The following is a 19,595-nucleotide window of genomic DNA, read 5'->3' on the forward strand; positions in this document are numbered from 1 at the left end:
AACATTAAGCTGGTTTATTTCATATACTTTACAAAAGCACATACAGGTTCATAAAAAAGACTGACAGAACACCTATCATGTATCAAGCAGGGAAACATAACAGCGACTAAAACCTCAGTTGCTGCCCTCTGGGAATGGAGTCTCAAACTAGGGAAGAGCCTAAGAACTGCACAGCAAAAGTGATGAGAGACATATAAAGGTTCCTGCGAGGGTAAAAAAGCACACAGAAAATGCCCATAAAGATGGAAAACTTTAAGGAAGGCTTCGAGGAAACATAAAATAAACTATACCATAAAAAACAGTAGTTTTTAGTATCCTCTAAATGTCACTTCTGTGCAGCAAAATGTTCCACTATACAAACACCTACCTATTTGAGAGTGAAAAATAAATTAGTTTCAAAAAAATCACTTGTAAGGTCCCATAAAAGTTCTTAAACTTATTTTAAAAATTATAATTCTACTTGAATAAAAGACCCGAGAGAAAATTTAAAAAATAAAGCTAGAAAAAAATCCACAGCAAAACAAAAACTGAGGGAAAAAATAAACGGAAAAAGAACAAAAAATGTAAGTACAGTAAAAGCAAAGCTTTCTGATGGGCAGCTGTACAAAGCCTTAAATGCACAATCCTTTTAGCTTATTCCCATTTCTAGGGATTTATTCCAAATAACCAGGAATGTAAAGAAAGATCTAGATGCCTAAAAATTTTAGCCACAGACGTCTGTTCTCAGACAAAATCTTTCCTAAAACATGCACCAAGATACCAATTCTATCACTGCTGTTATAGAAAAATTAAAATATCATCCAATTATATAAATTATATCTAACCTACAGAAGACTATGCAACTATGAAAAGTGCTTTATGGGCAAAATATTTCCCATGTTCCTAGTTTTTCCTATAAAGAAAAAAATGAGTGACAAGATAACCATGATTAAAATGACCTTTACTTTATAAAACAACACTGATGAGGGGCGCCTGGGTGGCGCAGTCGGTTAAGCGTCCGACTTCAGCCAGGTCACGATCTCGCGGTCTGTGAGTTCGAGCCCCGCATCGGGCTCTGGGCTGATGGCTCAGAGCCTGGAGCCTGTTTCCGATTCTGTGTCTCCCTCTCTCTCTGCCCCTCCCCCGTTCATGCTCTGTCTCTCTCTGTCCCAAAAATAAATAAACGCTGAAAAAAAAAAAATAAATAAAACAACACTGATGAAAAATAAAGACCCCTCTGTGTCACACAGAATTACAACATAAACTACAATTGCATTTTGGTGGAAGAAATACAAGAGACTGGTCTTTTCTTCTTTAGGCTTTTTAGTAATTTCCAAATGCCCACTGACATGCATTATTTGGGTCAGATAGTATAAGTTGGAGTAGAATTATAGATGATTACTCCCTGAGAAGTTCAGCAGTATTATATCATTTTATAATTTTCTTAAGGAAAAAAAAAATAATCACTTCTAAACTTCTACTAACATATTTTTTCTATGTGCCAAATTTTTAAGTAGGAAGAAAAAAACATGAAAATGTTCATATTATTCTATGACAAAAATATTAAGTACTCAAAAAAATCCAGAAATGGGAACTACACGAATGGGTAAATTCATAAACATGTACTAATTTTGAGATTTCATTCTACAGTATCACATCAGGAAGCTAATTATACAGATTCATTTATTTTTGTTTAATGTTTTTTTTTTTTTTTAATTTATTTTTGAGACAGAGAGAGACAGAGCACGAGCAAGGGAGGGGCAGAGAGAGAGGAGGAGACACAGAATCCAAAGCAGGCTCCAGGCTCTGAGCTGTCGGCACAGAGCCCAACGCGGGGCTCAAACTCACGGACCCTCAGATCATGACTAGAGCTGAGGTGGGGCGCTTAACCGACTGAGCCACCCAGGCGCCCCTACAGATTCATTTAAACCTCTGGTCAAACCAAACTTCTTTCAACCACCATTGTTCCTTTTTGGATTTATGGCTTTATTGGCAGACAACACTGGTCTGTAAAATTTTTCCAGTCTACCCATTCTAAAGATTATTCACAGAAATTAAAACTTACCTCAGTAATACTTTAGGATATGTCACTGAGAGATTTCGGTTTTCTTCAGACCACCTGCCAAAAAAAATCCACAATAAATGATTAAATCATACAGCCATTTTCTAGGCTGGATCCCCACCGATGCAGCAGTAACAAAAGTACTACAAGACTTAAGTTTAATTTTTTTTAAAGTTTGTTTTTATTTATTTGGAGAGAGAGAGAGAGAGAGAGCACAAGTAGAGGAGGAACAGAGAGAGAGGGAGAGAGAGAGAGTGAGAGAGAATCCCAAGCAGGCTCCCTCCTGTCAACGCAAAGCCCAAGTGGGGCTGGAACTCAGGAACTGTGAGATCAGGACCCGAGCGGAAATCAAAACTCGGAGGCTTAACCGACTGGGCCACCCAGGCGCCCCTAACGAAAATAAGTTTAAACAGCTATCTAGACCAGCATGACTAGGTCACTCAAAAACAGCTACACTCCATTTTCTTAGTAAGTAATTTTGAGAAAAATCACTGCAGTGATCACTGCAAAAATCTAGTTAGGTATTAATTTTGAATAAACGTAGTGTGGATTATCGACGGTATTTCACATTTCCTTATTTCATTCTTTAGAACTTGCCAATTAATACTCCATTTCCACCATTTCAAATGTGTTTTAACAGAACACAAAGATTCTGCTAACAGAACAAAATCAATGGCTGCCCTGAACAAAGTCCTATCGGAGAGGTCTTATTTAAAGTGTTTTCAGTCCCTACAAAACCACTACTGTTTCCTTTTAAAAAAAGTAGCACAGGCTTTGTGCTAAGCGGCAGAGCCGCCTGAGGTTAGAGTAGCAGGGTCTGGGCCAGCTGATGGATTCCACAACCGCTGCTTTCTGCAGCTTCTTCAAAGCTTAATCGCGCACGCGGAAACCTCTCTCCCGACTCAGCTGGGTCTAAGCACCTTGCCTTCCCCGTGTTAATTAATGAGGCGCCCACAGAGCTGGCACTTGGGTAGAGAATATGACAAGTTCGCGAAACGCACTTCCAAAGGGAGGAAGAACTGATCGGAGAGGAGAATCCAGAAAATCTCTCGAGAGGGGTGCCAAGGATCAGTCGGGAGAAAGAGACGTGCACGTCCCCTCCGCCCCTTTCTCTCGCGCGGCGGGAGAGGAGGCCTCGCCCCCTTTCATCCCGCCCCCTGCTCTCCACCCCGCCGCAGGGAGAACTTACTTTGCCATGGCCGCCGCGCGGCCCGTCCACTTCCGGTGCCGGTGCCGCTAAAGCTGCGCCATCCCCTAGTCACTCGGACAGCCACAGCTTCCAACCGACCTTTTGACAGGTTCGCGACTCCTCCGACCTTCACTAGGTGCTGTCCTGGAGTGAACTGTGGATAGGTGCTGCACTAAAAAGAATCTACAGGATACACAATCGGCTATCGTCTCGCCAGAAACGTAAAATGCGATAGAGCTGCGACCACCGCCGCTCAGACAAAATGGCGCCGAGAAGCCGGTTTAGCGCAGGCGCCTTGGAAAGACCCTGCCCCGCCCCCGTGCAAATGCTGGCCGCAGCTCCGGGTTCGGTTTCCATGGGACACTTCGCCGCCAATCCTCGTGCCGAACTGCTCTTCCTGACCCTTCAATTTACCAATCAGTGCTCAGTCATGCACATCCGGAGTCGTCTCAACCAATCATTTTTCAGAACCTGCTTACTCAATACCCAATTCTCCAGTAACGTTAGCCTTCGGAGACAGCCAATCATAAGTGGAAGATGTCCTACCTGCTGTTTTTCGCACCAATCCGTGAAGTTTCTTAGCTACATCCAATGAGGACGGCAGGTAGCGAACTCCAATCCAAAGCTCTTCGGCGTCATGAGCAGCCAATAGGAGTTCGTGTAGAAGCGAGTCTGCTCAACAGCTTGTTATTTGGTGGATTGTGGCAGTAAATCGGGCGAGTGGGGAACCGGGCGCAGGACCTGCCGCCGCGGCCGGGAGTGGTGCTGCCCGGACGGGGGCCCACGGGGGTCAGTGGGGCGGAGGACTCGGAAGCTGACAGCGCGCACTTCACCCGCAGTTAGTAGGTGAGGAGAAGGGAAGTGGGGGATACTGAGTGGACGAAGCGGCAGTAGCAGCTCGTGCTGCTAGCAGCCCGGGGTCCCGGTGCAGTTGGAAGCTTTGCAGGTGGGGAGGGGGTGCTGGGCAAGCGGTGCGGCGAGCGCAGGGGAAGGGGCAGGTCGTGGAGCCGCGGCAGCAACTGCAGGAACCGCCGCCGCAGCCTCCTCCTCGGCTGCTTCCCTGGGAAAATGGCTGTGGGGCTGGCCGCGCCGCTAAGTTTGCTTCCGTGCGATGAGAAGCGGGCTGCTTGGGGGAGCCGGCCCCCAACTCCGCAGCGCGTCCTCTCCTGTGCAGTCTGTGGCTGGACCCGAGGGGCCAGGGGCAGGTACCACTCTGGGCTGTACAAAAAGTTGAGGCGGGCGCGGGGAGGAGGCGGCGGCTGCCGCTGTGCGGCTCCCCTCCCCTCCCACACCCTCTCCGGGCCACCTCCCTCCTCCTCTCCGCCCCCCCCCCAGCCCCCTCCCTCGCGCCGGTCTCCCCTCACTCTCGCGCCTCCGGGCTGAAGGCCGCGGCCCCTGCCCCATCGGTGAAGAAGCGCTTCTCCTTTCTGACATGGTGCAGAGCGGAGGAAGGAGAGCAATGGCGCCGTGACACTCCGCTGCCGCCACCGCGGGCCCGGGGCGGGCCGAGGGGGCCGAGCGGCGGAGGCGGGGCGCGGGCCGAAGTCGGGGTATCAGGGGGGCGGCCGCGCGAAAGCTCGGCTACCGCGCCTGGGGGGAACCTGGAGAAGCCCAAACGGCGCCCTGCTCTTTTCCAGAGCGCTCCGACCTGGGGCTCCGAGTTGAGCATTCCGGGTCAAAGTGGCGAGCGAGGCGGGGGCGCGGTGGGCCGCTGGCGAACTCCGGGGAGGAACGGGTTGCCCTTTGGCGCCCGAGGGGTTCTCGCCGTTTCCTCAGCTCCTGCGTCCTGGCTGCCCTCCGGGGGATCGGCTCCCTTCGCTGGTTAGGGTTCTTCCCCTCCCCGCTGGCGTTTGTTTACTTTCTTTCCTTGGGTCGCTCCCCTCTGTTGACTGATTCTATGCCTGTCTTTCCCCTCCCCATGGTTCTAGCGACGGAGAAGATAGCTCGCTGAGCTGGAACCCCACAGATCGCCAGTGAAAATGAAGGTAAGTGGAGTCAACGCTGCTCTGAACCTCGTGCCCTGGACACTGCTTGTCGTGAGGCTGCTGCTGTGGAATGTCATTTTTTTTTTTTTTTTTCGCTACTTGAAATTGATTCCTCTACTAAGCAGCGCTTTCTGAAAATGAGGACGTGTTGAAAGAGTGAGAAATGATCATTGTGTCTAATGCAGTCAGTCCGGCCCGTCTCTGAAGCAGTTAGCACTTTGGAAAGGCTGGTGCAGCCTTTCCATTGTTGTCCATTGGGCTAGTATTTTTAAACACTTCCTGTGTTGGCAGCAGCCTTTGCAGAAGTAAAGCTTTTGTACTGTTTGGTTCTTTGGGGGATTTTTTGAAAATTTTTTTTCTTCCTCAATGCCAGCATGATTTTCTAAGGAAGGAATATGTGGATTGTGCAAGGGAGATATCGGCTCTTCTCTGAAATTTTGTAGCTAAAATATTTGAAGATGGACTAAAGCTAATAATGTTTTGTTTCAGTTCAATTGTTGTAGTAAATATTTTAAAACATACTACAACCCGAAAAGATACTTTTCTGAAGACAGCTAGTAGTGCAAACATTGTATGTGATGTTTGAAGGGCAAGGAAGGTATAGCTTTGTGTAGTGCAGTGGCATTGAATGTTTCAGATCAGATATTTATTTGCCAGAGTGTTCCTCTTCAATTTGCATTATATGTAAATGCACTGACTTTAAAAGGTATTTGATTCCTTACTCATTTACTGTCTCAGTGTATTAAGCTCTGAAATACAGCATTCCCCTAAACTTTCTTGTTTTCCTATCTTCTGGAAATGACATGTTACTTTCTTTACTGTTACTTGGAAAAACGTACTGGAAAAGGAAACATCATTTTCTACTTAAAAGTATCATTTCTAAAGTGTACACTGTTACCTTTGCATTTAGCAGTGTTAGCTCCATTGAATTGAGCCTATATGAAAACACTTAACTTTTAAAAAAAGGTAAAATGACAAAGAGTAGCTATCATTCTCTTACCATCAAGATTGAGATGAATGGTAGCATGAAATTTGCCACATCTTTCAATGTATCATTCTGATCATGACCATTTGCTAAAAAGTAGATATTTTTTAGTAAAGCTTATTTTTTTCTACACCAAGAAGATTAGTGTGATAAATTAGGTACAGCTCCAAGTTTTGAGCCATCAGTTCATATCTCTGCATTCATCAGCTGAATTTAGACTTAGATTTTTTAATATGTAGCTTTTAGCTAATGATTCCCCCAGATAATGCTCTCCTTATCAAAAGGATTGGCTTCATTTCTTATCTATGCAGATATACTGTGTCCAAAGAGATAATTGCCTTAATGTAGCTATATTATTAAACATTTAACCACGTCTTGTTATTATTAATCTTAACAGTGATATTTCTTCTAATTTTAAAACACAATTTCCAGGAGGCCATAAGTGAATAACTTAGTTTTATGAGACACTTACTATGAGTATACCTTTTCTGGTTTTGGAGGTCTTTTTATCTTGTATTTTTAATTTAATTTTATTATTGTTAAGTAAGCTCTACACCCACCATGGGGCTTGAACTCACAACCCCGAGATCAGGAGTCGCATGCTCTACCAACTGAGCCAGCCAGGTGCCCCTGTTTTTTTGTTTTTTTGTTTGTTTGTTTGTTTGTTTCTTAATGTGTTCATTTCTTAAATTATAGAATTGTTGAAACATCTTATATCTGGAAGAAAAAACATTATCATATTTCCTTGCTGATACTTCTCAGTTACTAAGAACTTAAATGTTTTCTGTTGTCGGGATATAGTTTATGCAGTAGGGGAATGCAAGTGCTTGCTTAAGGGGTATTTTCCAAATTATTAATGCTAGTAATAAACAGTACTGTTAATATTCTTAGCACTTTAAGTGTAGAACCTTTTAATGTGGCTTAAGGTTGGAGTGTAGGGGAAAATACTAGTGACATTCACATTTTGTGTTCTTTCATCAGGCGGCGGATGAGCCTGCCTACCTGACAGTGGGAACTGATGTCAGTGCCAAGTACCGAGGTGCCTTCTGTGAGGCAAAAATTAAGACTGTGAAAAGGCTGGTAAAAGTTAAGGTAATTTTTTTTTTCTTCATGCAACCTGGATTGAGGAGAGTTGGGGAGGGGGAGACTGCAAATCAACATTTTACTGAATCATGACTTCCTGAATCATTATTATGTGAAAGCACTGTTATATACAAATCTATAGGAAAAGCACATTAAGAATCGAGAAATAAAGAACTCGAAATGAGAAGTTATTCCAAAATGCTTCTCTGAAAATACCACGTTCGTGAGACTTCCTTTTATTTGGCTCTCTGCTGTTGTGGCATGCTTACTTAGGCTGTGATCTCTCTTCTCCCCTTTCATAATGTTCAGGTAGAGATGATTTCAAGTGATTAGGAAAAATAATATAGTGGAATTGTTTTAAAGACCATGTTAAAAATGATTTAAGAATTTTATTTTTAAGGTCCTTTTATGACCAGAAAAAAGTTATTGCATTATTTCTGTATAATATTTGGAAATACAGAAAAGTACCAAAAGATTAATACCCATCGCTTACCTCTCAGAAACTTAACATTTTCGTGTTTCATTCCAGTAGTTTTCCCACATAAATGTTTTTAGTAATCGTACTTAAATTACGAAAGTAATCCACACTTACTATAAACATCTTTAACATTACAGAGCTATGTAAGAAAGTTCATGAAAGTCCTCTTTGATACTACTACAGAGAGATTTATATGGTCTGTCAGATATTGTGCAGAGCCTACTGTAACAATGTTGTTGTTGTTGTTGTTGTTGTTGTTATTAGATCATGCTGTACTTTCGGTTTTGCAGTTTGCTTTTCACTTACATACCTGATCTTTTCCTGCAAGAGTGAAGCACCATAAAAGGAGGAAATGTTTGACTTGTTCTATCCCCAACACCTAGACTAGTGCTTGATACATAGTAGACACTCAAAATAGTTGAATGGGTAAATGAACTGGAGCAGGTATTTTCAAAGTGTGGCCCTGGACTAGCAGTATCTGCTTCATCTGGGAACTTGTTTGAAATGCAGATTCTCAGGCCCTGACCCCAGACCTACTGAGTCAGAAAGTCTGGCAGTAGGGTCCATTGATTGTGTTTTAATAAGCCCTTCAAGTGTTTCTGCTGCATGTTGACGTTTGAGAACCAGTGAATTAGAAGAGTATGACTTGTGTGGTAGAGAAATAGATTTATCTGTGATTATTATGAGATTTGTGTTTCAATTTTGATCTGGTGGAATATTTCTTCAAGTATTGTTAAGATATCATTTGACATTTATTTCTTTGTTTCATTTGGCATTTTTACTATGTCAGCTATATGGGATTTGACTACTAAATATTTACTTGGACTTCTTTGAGAACTTAAACTTTCTGTTAGTATTGTGGCTCTAGATATACTTACTTAAAGTCAATACAGTGATTGGGGAGCTCTTATACATACATTGTATAGAATTTCAATTTTCATATTTGGGTACTTGATCTATTTGAACGATTGCCCTGTATATATTTGGGAGAATCTGTAGTAAAAAAGAATACTTACTTGTATGTGAAATACATATCATGATTATTATTTCAGTTTACTTTATAAAGGACCAACAGGGTTCTGGTTTTGTTTACCTTGTATGTGGGCAATAATATTTGATACTGTTTTTTTAATACTTGGTGACAGAACTTTTTATAACTTGTTGATAAAGAACAATGAAGGCAGTTTTAAACTTTTATAGCAATCACTTCAAATTATAAATCTTGTATAGTTCATTAATTCAGCAAACATTTATGAAATGCCTGTAATACGCATTGACATTTGCTAACTGCTGGGGTTATAGTGATGAAGGAGGATTGTAGCCCTCAAGGAGCTCACAATTAGAGAGACAATAAACGTAAATATTAGACAATGTAATAAGTATTAAAACAGAAGTAACCACAGGATGGTAAGAAAGCATAGATTAAAGACATCATAAACATGTTGTTTTAAAAGTTAACATGCAAATTATTGTACAAAATGTCTTCCAGGTACTCCTGAAACAGGATAATACTACACAATTGGTGCAGGACGATCAAGTAAAGGGTCCTTTAAGAGTACGTATATTCTGCAGTTTAAAATCTGAAACGATGAATCACAAATACATACAGTAAATTATTAAATTTTCTATTTGTAGACAGTTTTAAAATTTATAAGTATGTTAATCAGAAAACAAAAATACAAATGAAATGTTGTAGAGTTAGTATGTTATGATGTTACATTGGCTATATCCTTACTTTAGAAAGGTAAATCATCTTACGGACAGTAATTTTAGTGTATATATAAACATGAGTTTTCAGCCACCTTTTGTTTTTAATTCTTAGATTGAATACCTCTTTTTTTTTACATTGTCGTCAGAGATATTTAGCCTGCTAAATAATATACTAGCATTATAACTTTGAATCTTCTGTTGTTCTAAGTTACCAAGTATGTTGACTTCATAACTTAGCTTAGTGAGTACCTATATTGTGTTTTCCATCCATGTTCTGGCCAAACATTTCTAAGTTTATGTAATAAATCTTTGTTATGTCAGAGTACCGCTTCGGTTAATATCTGATAGACAAAGGTCTGGAAGCTGAAAGAAGGTCAACTGGTCCATCCCTCTCTCCTCAGGTGAACCTTTATCTAAAAGGTCCCTTAAATATGAATGGTGAATCCAGTATTCAATATTTCTGTGAAAGAAAACTGAAGCTACTTTTGCTATCTTATGGTTTTCTGATTCTTATATTACACAATTCCCTTGAAGGCAATGTGATATAGTACAAAAGCTCTGAAGTAATACTTAAGATGACTGTGTTCTCATCCTCTCATCCAAGCCACAATATTCAATGTGTAAAATAAGGATAATAATAATAACTATCTTATGCCATAGCATTTGGGGTTCAGATTGCATGATAAATACATGAGTGCTATAAATGGTAAAGATCTAAGTCAATGTATATAAGGTGGAATTACCATAAATATATTTATTTTAACCCAGGTCATATAGTTCATGGGAGTGATTTGGTCTGTTTAAATTTGATAATGAAATTTCAATTTTGTGTTTTAGGTTGGAGCTATTGTTGAAACAAGGACATCTGATGGATCCTTTCAGGAAGCTATTATCAGCAAGTTGACAGATGCTAGTTGGTATACTGTGGGTAAGTAGTTAATTTAATACATAGGATTTAATTTGGAGTTGCATATATTTTTATTTTGTAAATACACTGAATCATTATGTTGGCAGAAATAGGTATTCTTTAGTGTCAATTTACTTGATATAGTTGGCTGAAATTTTAATGATGGCTGCTGGTAACAAAAATAATATCTCTTTGGTCACTTGTGGCTATTTGATCCAAGAAGGTACCTGGGGTGCCAGGGTGGCTCGGTTGGTTAAGAGTCCGACTCTTGACTTTGGCTCAGGTCATGATCTCATAGTTTGTTGAATTCGAGCCCCATGTTAGGTTCTGCTCTGAAAGCACAGAGCGTGCTTGGGATTCTCCCTCTCCCTCTCTCTCTCTCTCTCGCTTTCAAAACAAACTTAAAACAACAACAAAAAGAATGTACTTCTTTTTTAGGTTACCTAGATATTTCTTTTCAAGAAAGTTAAGTTATATGCTTATTTTTCTTCCATTAGAAAGTCAGTACAAGTTAGTATTGTAAGTAATCAGACATTTTTATTTTTCCTGTAATTACAATTAAGGTTGCACAGCTGCAATCTTTTAATGTATTGTCGCTTGTTTTACATAAGGATAATACAGATGTTACCACAAAATTTAAAGACTAAAAAAATTCTGGCTAGAGTAGATTCAAGTCTAGATGATCATAGCTTAATTTTTGATTTTTGATTTAGTCAAGTCTCAATAACACATTTCAGAAAAGATATAGGTGCTACTATGGGCCTGTATGTCAGCACAGATGCAGGGCCTGTCAGCACAAAGCCTGTTTCAGATCCTCTGTGCCCCTCTCTCTCTGACCCTCACCTGCTCACACACACACTTTCTCTCTCTCAAAAATAAATAAACATTAAAAAAAAAAAAAAAAAGAGGGGTGCCTGGATGGCTCAGTTGGTTAAGCGTCCAACTTCTGCTCAGGTCATGATCTCACGGTTTGCGGATTCGGCCCTGCTTTGGGCTCTGTGCTGACAGCTCAGAGCCTAGAGCCTGCTTCGGATTCTGTGTCTCCTTCTCTCTGCCTCTCCCCCACTTTGCTCTGTCTTTCTCTCAAAAATAAATATAAAAAAATTTTTTGAATGTTCATTATAAAAAAAGGAAAGGTATATGTGCTGCTAATGAGAATGCCTACTTAACATTCCATGCATAAGCTTACGCTTGCTTTAAAAAACTTTAGGGAGTAGCAACAAGTGTCTTAATGCATGTAAACTAAAACTTAAATGTACTATTTATATAGTTGCTGTTATTATGTTGATAAGAATAGTAATGATTAAGATTTCCTAATCTCCTCTCAGTACGTTCAAACTACACAATCCTGTGGATAACATCCATCCTTTATTTTATACTGAACATCTATAGCATTGTTTGGTTTTTACATTTATATCTTGGTATAAGTGGTGTAATTATGGTGTTGTGGTTTCCTTAAAGAAGGAAAGGAAATGATCCTGTAGGTTTACTTTTAGTTTACTTGATTTGTGGCTTTAGGTAAAAATCATTCATCTTCAGGTGATGCTCAAAGCTGTGAAGAATGTGCTTTGTTTAAAAATTGTACTTCTTGTGTCTTACTCTGTGGGTTCTATTAGTAGTAGCAGTTTGTTGTATGTAACTACTATTTTCTAACCATTTTTATTCTTCTTGGGCCTCTTAGAAAGCAGTGTCAGTTCACAATGGTGCTGTTACTATGAACTACGTATTTTTAGGAAGCTTGGTTGTGGCTGTTGATAGTTGTTAGAGATTTATTTTTTTATTTTTATTTAAAAAAAAAATTTTTTTTTTTTAACATTTATTTATTTTTGAGACAGAGAGAGACAGAGCATGAACGGGGGAGGGTCAGAGAGAGGGAGACACAGAATCTGAAACAGGCTCCAGGCTCCAAGCTGTCAGCACAGAGCCCGACGCGGGGCTCAAACTCACGGACTGCGCGATCATGACCTGAGCCGAAGTCAGCCGCTTAACTGACTGAGGCACCCAGGCGCCCCTAGTTGTTAGAGATTTAAAAACTAATTTTAATGTTAACTTTTAGAGATTAAGTAAGTACAATTTTATTATATTAAAGCAGTGATAACAATTACAGGCATTGAGAGGCGCCTGGGTGGCTCAGTCGGTCACGCCTCCAACTCTTGGTTTTGGCTCGGGTCATGATCTCCCAGTACGTGAATTCGAGCCCTGCGTCCAGCTGTGCACTGACAGCGTGAAGCCTGCTTGGGATCCTCCTTCTCCCTCTGTCCCTGCCCTGCTCATGCTCTCTCTCTCTCTCTCGAAAGTAAAAAATTACAGGCACTGATATGTGCAGAGTTACGCAAGATTATGTGATTTGTATTCAAATACTAATATTGCATCCTATTTGATATTTAATATCAAGGCTGCATTCACAGTACTTGTGAAGTTTTACTGATATAATGCTTGTGATTCTGCAGAAGCGATACTTCTCATGTTTTCACATTTGGGACTTCTGCACTCCAGAATAGCAGATCTTTATCCTTTACATGAATGGCATTTTAGCATTTCTAAAAGCTAGTTGCTACTGAGCATTCTCTGTGGTGATTTTCTGTGATGAGTAATTACAGAAGAAACTGTATAATTCTTTTTCTGAAAGAGCTTAGCATCTTAATTGCATGTAATTCGTGTATCAAGCATTAGTGTACATAAGAATCACTTGGTGTTTGTTTAAAAAATGAGGATTGGAGGACTCCAAATCTCTTCAATTTAGTAGGTCTGGGGATGGCAATCCAAGAATCTTTCTTTTTATAATTACATTGGGTGAATTTAATGCAGGTATTACACATTAGTAAAGTAGTCCATACTTAGAAAAAATGGAGACTTATTCGGGAGAAAAATTCAAAATATTTAAGTTTTTTGCATCTTTGTAATGATGACAAGTGACCTAAAAAATCTAAGATGTTAACAGGCACTGTTCACTTAAGTATGTTCAATATAGCACTCTCTGTTATAAAGAATATTTAGATATTGAAGCATGTAGCCCACATAAAGAATGATTAGAGTATAATGAGCCTAAAAGATGGCAAAATAAAATGTGTCCTCTCTCACAGGTCATGAGCCTTCTATATTTTTCAATTAATTGAGTGACTACTACCTGTTGGGTTTAATTCCTCTTTTCTGAAATTCTTCTTGGTTTCTAATTCCTAGTGAAGTGTTATATAGGTAGAATCAGAAAGTTATACAAAGTATTAATGATCTCCATATCACTTTTTTATTTTAAGAGATCTCAAAATTTGACTATTAAAAACAAAAGAAAAGAGGATACCACACTACTGGTTTAGATCAAGTAAGAGTTATGATCATTGGTGATCAAAAGCTACCTAATGAGTCTGATATTAACTTACGTAATATAGGTACTTTTCCTATGATAGCTGAATAACCAATTATGAAAGAGACTATAGATCTAATATGAGCTAATTTTTAAAAATCAAATATTACCTTCCTCTTTAATGTTGAATAATAAGTGGCCTGAGTTTATGGATTTTTTGTTTGTTTTTTGAGCCTTGGAAATATTTCCTCTTCGTAACATAAAACAGTGCTTCCCTAGCATAGTTTATTCAATTGGCAGTTCTTATCTTTGCATTAAAGATAAGGAATCTGTAATGTATAGAAGTGTATGGTTACCTTTCTAGTGTGGTTCAAAGGTATTAATTAGGATTGGAATTTGTGTCTCCACTTGAATGTTGCCATTAACTCCTGGTAAATACAGCTGTCCATAAAATATTCTAAAACTGCTCCTCTTTTGCTTTTTTTGGAATATAAAAATAACACATTGTACTTGAAAAATAAGGAAAATGTAAAGGACAGAATTGTTATTAATTTTAGTAATTTACATATAAAATGTATATTCATACTTACAATATATAAAATTTTACACTAAAATTTATTTGATTATTTATATATCTTTGTGACAAATGCTTTTTAAGACTCAAGATTTTTTCATGCTTTCTGGTTACTGTTTTGTACATCAGTTGTATCAGATCTCATGGAAGTTATGGTTCATGGAGTAGAGGAGGTTTAGCTTAAACTGGTGAATGGACTGACTTTTGTAGAATGTGCTGTAGGCTTACTAAGGCTTTTTTTTTTTTTTTTTTAATGTTTATTTATTTTGAGAGAGAGCACACGTAAGCAGGGCAGAGAGACAGGGAGAGACAGAATCCCACGCAGGCTCCGTGCTGTCAGTGCAGAGCTCAACTGGGGACGTGAACTCACCAACTGTGAGATCATGACCTGAGCCAAAATCTAGAGTCAGATGCTTAACCAACTGAGCTACCCAGGTGCCCCAAGGCTTTTTAATTTAGTTAGAACCTCTTATGACAAGTGTTTTTATAATCAGAGTCAACCACAAATGTTTTCAAAACCAGGACTAGAAGATCATTTAGAAAGTACTAAGCAACAAAGAAATCTATGCCTTCCTGTGATGTGCTTTAACCTGTTGTTTAAATGGCCTTCCAAAAGACTTAGCATTCCCATGATATTTTGTCAATATCATTATACATTTATTAAGTTTCTTGATTTCTGAAGTTCTGGACCTTGGCTGCAGAGGGATTTCTGTATCACAAATGAGTTTATGTAACAAAACTATTGGTTTTACCTAGAGTATGTAATTTTAAAGTTTTTATCCACTATGTGAAATATTTTAATTAATATATAAATGTATATATAAATATTTTATTAATTTTAACTGGTATACACAGATACAACAATATTTTCTTTTTGCAAAGTCAGAATTCTTGACTTCTCTCCTGTGTTCATTTTATGCCTCTGCCCCATACCTACTTATTATGCATTTTGATTCCCCCTTAACAAAACTGTAGCTCATTGATTAGCCTTCTGATTCTCAATTTCTTTATAAAAGAGGATAGCGATTCCTACCTGGCAGAGGCTGCTGTGAGAATTAGGACATGGTAGAAGCTTAATAGGTGATAGCCAATTACATCTTTGGAGAGATAAAGTTAATTTACTATTGTTCTCTTACTATCCTCCAGCATCTAACAGTGCTATTTTCATGGGTAGATCTTTTTGTATTTAGTAGTTAGATAGATCCCTGTTGCTTTTGTTTCTTTTAATTCTCAAGTGTAGAGTTAGGCTTCATATATTTGTTTGCATTAGCATTGTTTTGTCTAGCCTGATCAATTATTGAGAGAGACTTAGCTTTGTCATTTTCAAATTAAGTTTTTGTATCTGTATTTAACATAATAACAGAGATACTGCTTTTGTATGTTTTGCACTCAATAGTCTATTTAAATACCATTTTTGTCAAGTAGAAAACATTTCATAGAATTACTAAATCCTTATAGTCAGACTTTTTCCTCTTGGCATACTGTAATAGACATCTTGAACTTAAAAAAAAGCTAAATATACTATATACACCAGTTTATATATACCAATTAATTATTTCACTCTTATTAAAATGCCAGAGTCACTCTTCAGTGCCTGAAGAGTGTTTGGTGTTCTTTTAGATGATACTTCTAACATGGAAGTTATAGAGGAAACTTGTTCTAGATGGAACTTCTTCATGATTTTGATAATCGGGGATGTCTTGATTAATAGGTTCACTGTGTTGTTGGGGTTTCTATTTGTCTTTCAGAAAATCTGGAGAAGTTATGTAGCTTTTCAGACTTGTATAAAGTACTCAAATACATACCTTTGTATAGTCCGTGAATTAAAAAAAAAAGTAAACTGTTTCTCTTCGTTCACTCAAAGTTGGAAGCATTCTTATATAAAATCATAAAATTGTTGTTGGTGCCACAGTTCTCTTTTGAGAAGTTTTTTTGGTTCTTACATTATTTCTATCCATGATAAAGTATGTTGAAGTTAAGAGTATTTTTTCCTTCAAAAATCTGATTATTTCAGAGATTATTTTAAGTTAGTTTATTTATTTATTTTGAGAGAGAGAGAGCACGTGCGAGAGCATGTGGGAGGGACAGAGAGAGGAAGAGAGAGAAAATCCCAACCAGGCTCCACACCGTCAGCGCATAGCCCGACATGGGGCTCTAACTTGCGAACTGTGAGATCAAGCCCTGCGCCAAAATCGAGAGTTGGACACTTAACTGAGCCAACCAGGCACCCCTTAAAGTGATTATTTTAAAAAAAGAAGAATTAAAGATTTTAAATTGTTGAAATTTCTCATCAGAACATTTTGATTTGAGGCTGCCATTGATTAATGATGAAACACTGTGGAAAACATTTTGCATAAATTTGATATTATGGATTGTTCTGATATTCTCATGTTCCTTCCTCACACCTCCACTTAAATGTGTGTGCACATGGGTGTGTATGTGTGTGTCCATTGTTACCATCTTATATATTGTAGTCTTTAAGGAAAATTGGAACTTTTAAGCTTTTATTCTTTAATATACTTAAGGATATTAATACAAACATGAAGGATTATTTTAAGTTTGGTATAATAATTTCATGATCTTGAAGTTTTAAAAGAACAGTGGTGTATTTATTAGATTTGATGACACCATATGAATCATAATTTTGTTACAAATGTTTAGAGCACTGTTAATCAAGTGTAGATTAGTAATGTAATTGTTGGAGGATATTGTGTTTTATCCTGTCGTTGTGTTTGCAGCGGTCATTAATTTCTGCGTTATTGACTGTACAACACGGCTCCTTTTGTGCAAACATGGTTCTCTGAATATGTGCTTCAGGAACTTTTCATTTTCTCTGCATTGTCTCCTGCATGTAAGAGAATTTAAACTAGATGTCTTTACTTTTGGAGAAAGAACTGACTGAGGTAGATAAATACTGAAGAAGTTGAGTGCTCTTACATGAGTTCTTAGCATGAAAAAAATAAGTTAATGATTAAATATTATTAAAGCAAAGTAATGTAGAGTTTCCTTTATTAACATTAATTTATTCTGTTAGAATGAAAAAGCATCTAGAATTATGGAAGTTGGGATTACATCTTAAAATAACTATTTCTGTGTATATGCCTTCCTGTGTATATGTTATTTTCATACAATACACAAACATATATTGATACGTGTTTGCATTATAAGTATCTGAGGTAAGGATTCCACCTTTTTATATTTTATTTCTTCATAATGATGGGCAATCAGGTGTCTTCTGAGAGCATTTTCTTTTTAATACACTTGGTAACTGTTAGATGTTAAAATAAGAGTATGTTTCTGGAAAATTAAGCCTATAAAATTTTTTTTTAATGTAGAAAAAGTAAAAACTTCTGAGAAAGCTTCTGTGCAATTATAACTGACTTTTGAAATTTAAGAAAATTTCATCTTTCTGATGTTTCCTTGTTTCAACCTTTAATTCTAAATTTCTTAATCCTTCTCTAGCAAAAGAAAAATGTTGAATCTTATGACTTTAGAATTTGGTACCCAATAGACTTCTACTAAAGGAAGTTATCATGCAAATAAGTAGAGGTAGTACAATAATCCAAGAAGCATTCCTAGAAGTCAAACAGTTTCTGGAAGTTAGAGATACTTCATTGATAACTGTTCTGAACAAAACCCGTAATACTTCTTTTTTTGTAAACCACGTTTTTTTTTTGTTTTTTTTTTTTTGCTCATTTTTCCAGGATTAAAGGTAATTTAATCACTGGTGCTTTGATTAGGTTGCTAAGTGAATGGAGACACTTAGGCAGTTGGGAGCAGCCATGTAACCTGTGTTCAGTATCTACAGAATGAGAAATGTACTGTGTACATTTTAAAAGCTTTTGAAAAAAAAACAAAAACAAATAATGGTTCTTACAAATATTAAGCCTTAACTAAATAGCAGCAATATCGTTCTCTGTAGTGACATGTTTACTTAGTGTGCATAAATTCTCTGATATCTCTTGCTTCTTGTAGTGTTTGATGATGGTGATGAGAGAACACTGAGACGCACTTCACTTTGCCTAAAAGGAGAGAGACATTTTGCCGAGAGTGAGGTAGGGTGACATGGATGGACTTTTTGAGTTGAATAACTTCTAACATCAAGGCAAGATGTGATTTAATTTGTCTGTTGTTTCTTATCTAGACACTTGACCAGCTTCCCTTAACAAATCCAGAGCATTTTGGAACTCCTGTAATTGCAAAGAAGACGAACAGAGGAAGGAGGTCATCTCTTCCTGTGTGAGTGTTTCATATACGGTAATATTACAGTTATTACAACATTAAACAAATGAGTCTTTTAAGATGGCTAAAATTGTTCAGGTAACTTTTCCATAGTATCTTGTATCATTATGTTAGACATTTTACCTTGAGCAGACCTTGTTCTTAATTATTCCCATTACTCTGAGAATTATCATAACTCCTTTTTCAAAAAGAGGTATTTTTGTCTTGAGTTACTTTGCCAAATTTCTTAATTGATACGATGTGCTTTTCTATTTTAAGTGAGTATATGTATTTTTTAACCTTTTTATTTCAAAAACATTCCAAACTTAAAAATTGTGCAATAAACTTTCATATACTCATCATCTAGATTCAGTAATTGTTAAAATTTTTGGCACATTTGCTTTATCGTTCCCTCTGTGGATATGTAGCTATTTTTTAACTTAATGATTATTTTTTATTATTACTATTTTTTAACGTTTATTTTTTGAGAGAGAGCATGCACACGCAAGTATGGGAGAGGCAGAGAGAGAGGGAGAGAGAGAATCCTAAGCAGGCTCCACACTGTCAGTGCAGAGTCTGACTCGGGGCTCGAACCCACGGACCATTAGATCATGACCTGAGCCAAATCCAAGAGTCCAACACTCGACTGACTGAGCCACCCAGGAGCCCTAATGATAATTTTAATTGGTTGAACCTTCTGAAAGTATATTATAAGCATCAGACCTACCTTTAAATACTTTAAGAATAAGGAAATTCTCTTATATAGCCAAAGTATGATTATCAAATTCAGATAATTCAACATTAATAAAATGCTATTATCTAATAATGTGTAGTCCGTATTTTAAATTTTGCCACTTGTCCCAATAATAGCCTTTATAGGCATCCACTGAATCCAGGGTCCAACCCAAGATCATGCATTACATTTTGTTTATATGGTTCTTTTTTTTTTTTTTTTTGGACAGAGAGGGTGCAAGAGAGCGAGGGGCAGAGAAAGAATACCACGAGTGGCAGAGGGAGAGAGAAGCAAGGGCTTACCCCAAGTAGGGCTCAGCTTACTTGATGCGGGACTTGAACTCAGGAACCATGAGGTCTGACCTGAGCCGAAGTCAGATACTTAACTG

At 38.1% G+C, this 19,595-nt stretch overlaps 1 protein-coding gene across 3 annotated transcripts in view; it reads left to right on the plus strand.

The window, feature by feature from the left end:
• Positions 1-3,844: 3,844 nt before the first annotated feature.
• The window catches only part of ARID4A (AT-rich interaction domain 4A), a 66,164-nt gene continuing 50,413 nt past the window's right edge, over positions 3,845-19,595 (plus strand). For 2 of the 3 annotated variants that reach the window (XM_045451093.1, XM_045451095.1), the window contains exons 1-7: positions 3,845-4,076; positions 5,159-5,215; positions 7,182-7,292; positions 9,251-9,316; positions 10,309-10,399; positions 18,229-18,308; positions 18,398-18,492. In XM_045451093.1, the coding sequence (XP_045307049.1) occupies positions 5,210-5,215; positions 7,182-7,292; positions 9,251-9,316; positions 10,309-10,399; positions 18,229-18,308; positions 18,398-18,492 (449 nt within the window). In that variant the 5' untranslated portion in view covers positions 3,845-4,076; positions 5,159-5,209. Of the gene's footprint in view, positions 4,077-4,609; positions 5,052-5,158; positions 5,216-7,181; positions 7,293-9,250; positions 9,317-10,308; positions 10,400-18,228; positions 18,309-18,397; positions 18,493-19,595 lie in introns of those variants that run through there. The other variant, XM_045451094.1, reaches the window with a different exon arrangement.

This window comes from Leopardus geoffroyi, chromosome B3 (genome assembly GCF_018350155.1).
Source record: "Leopardus geoffroyi isolate Oge1 chromosome B3, O.geoffroyi_Oge1_pat1.0, whole genome shotgun sequence".
NCBI classification, from domain to species: Eukaryota; Metazoa; Chordata; class Mammalia; order Carnivora; family Felidae; genus Leopardus; species Leopardus geoffroyi.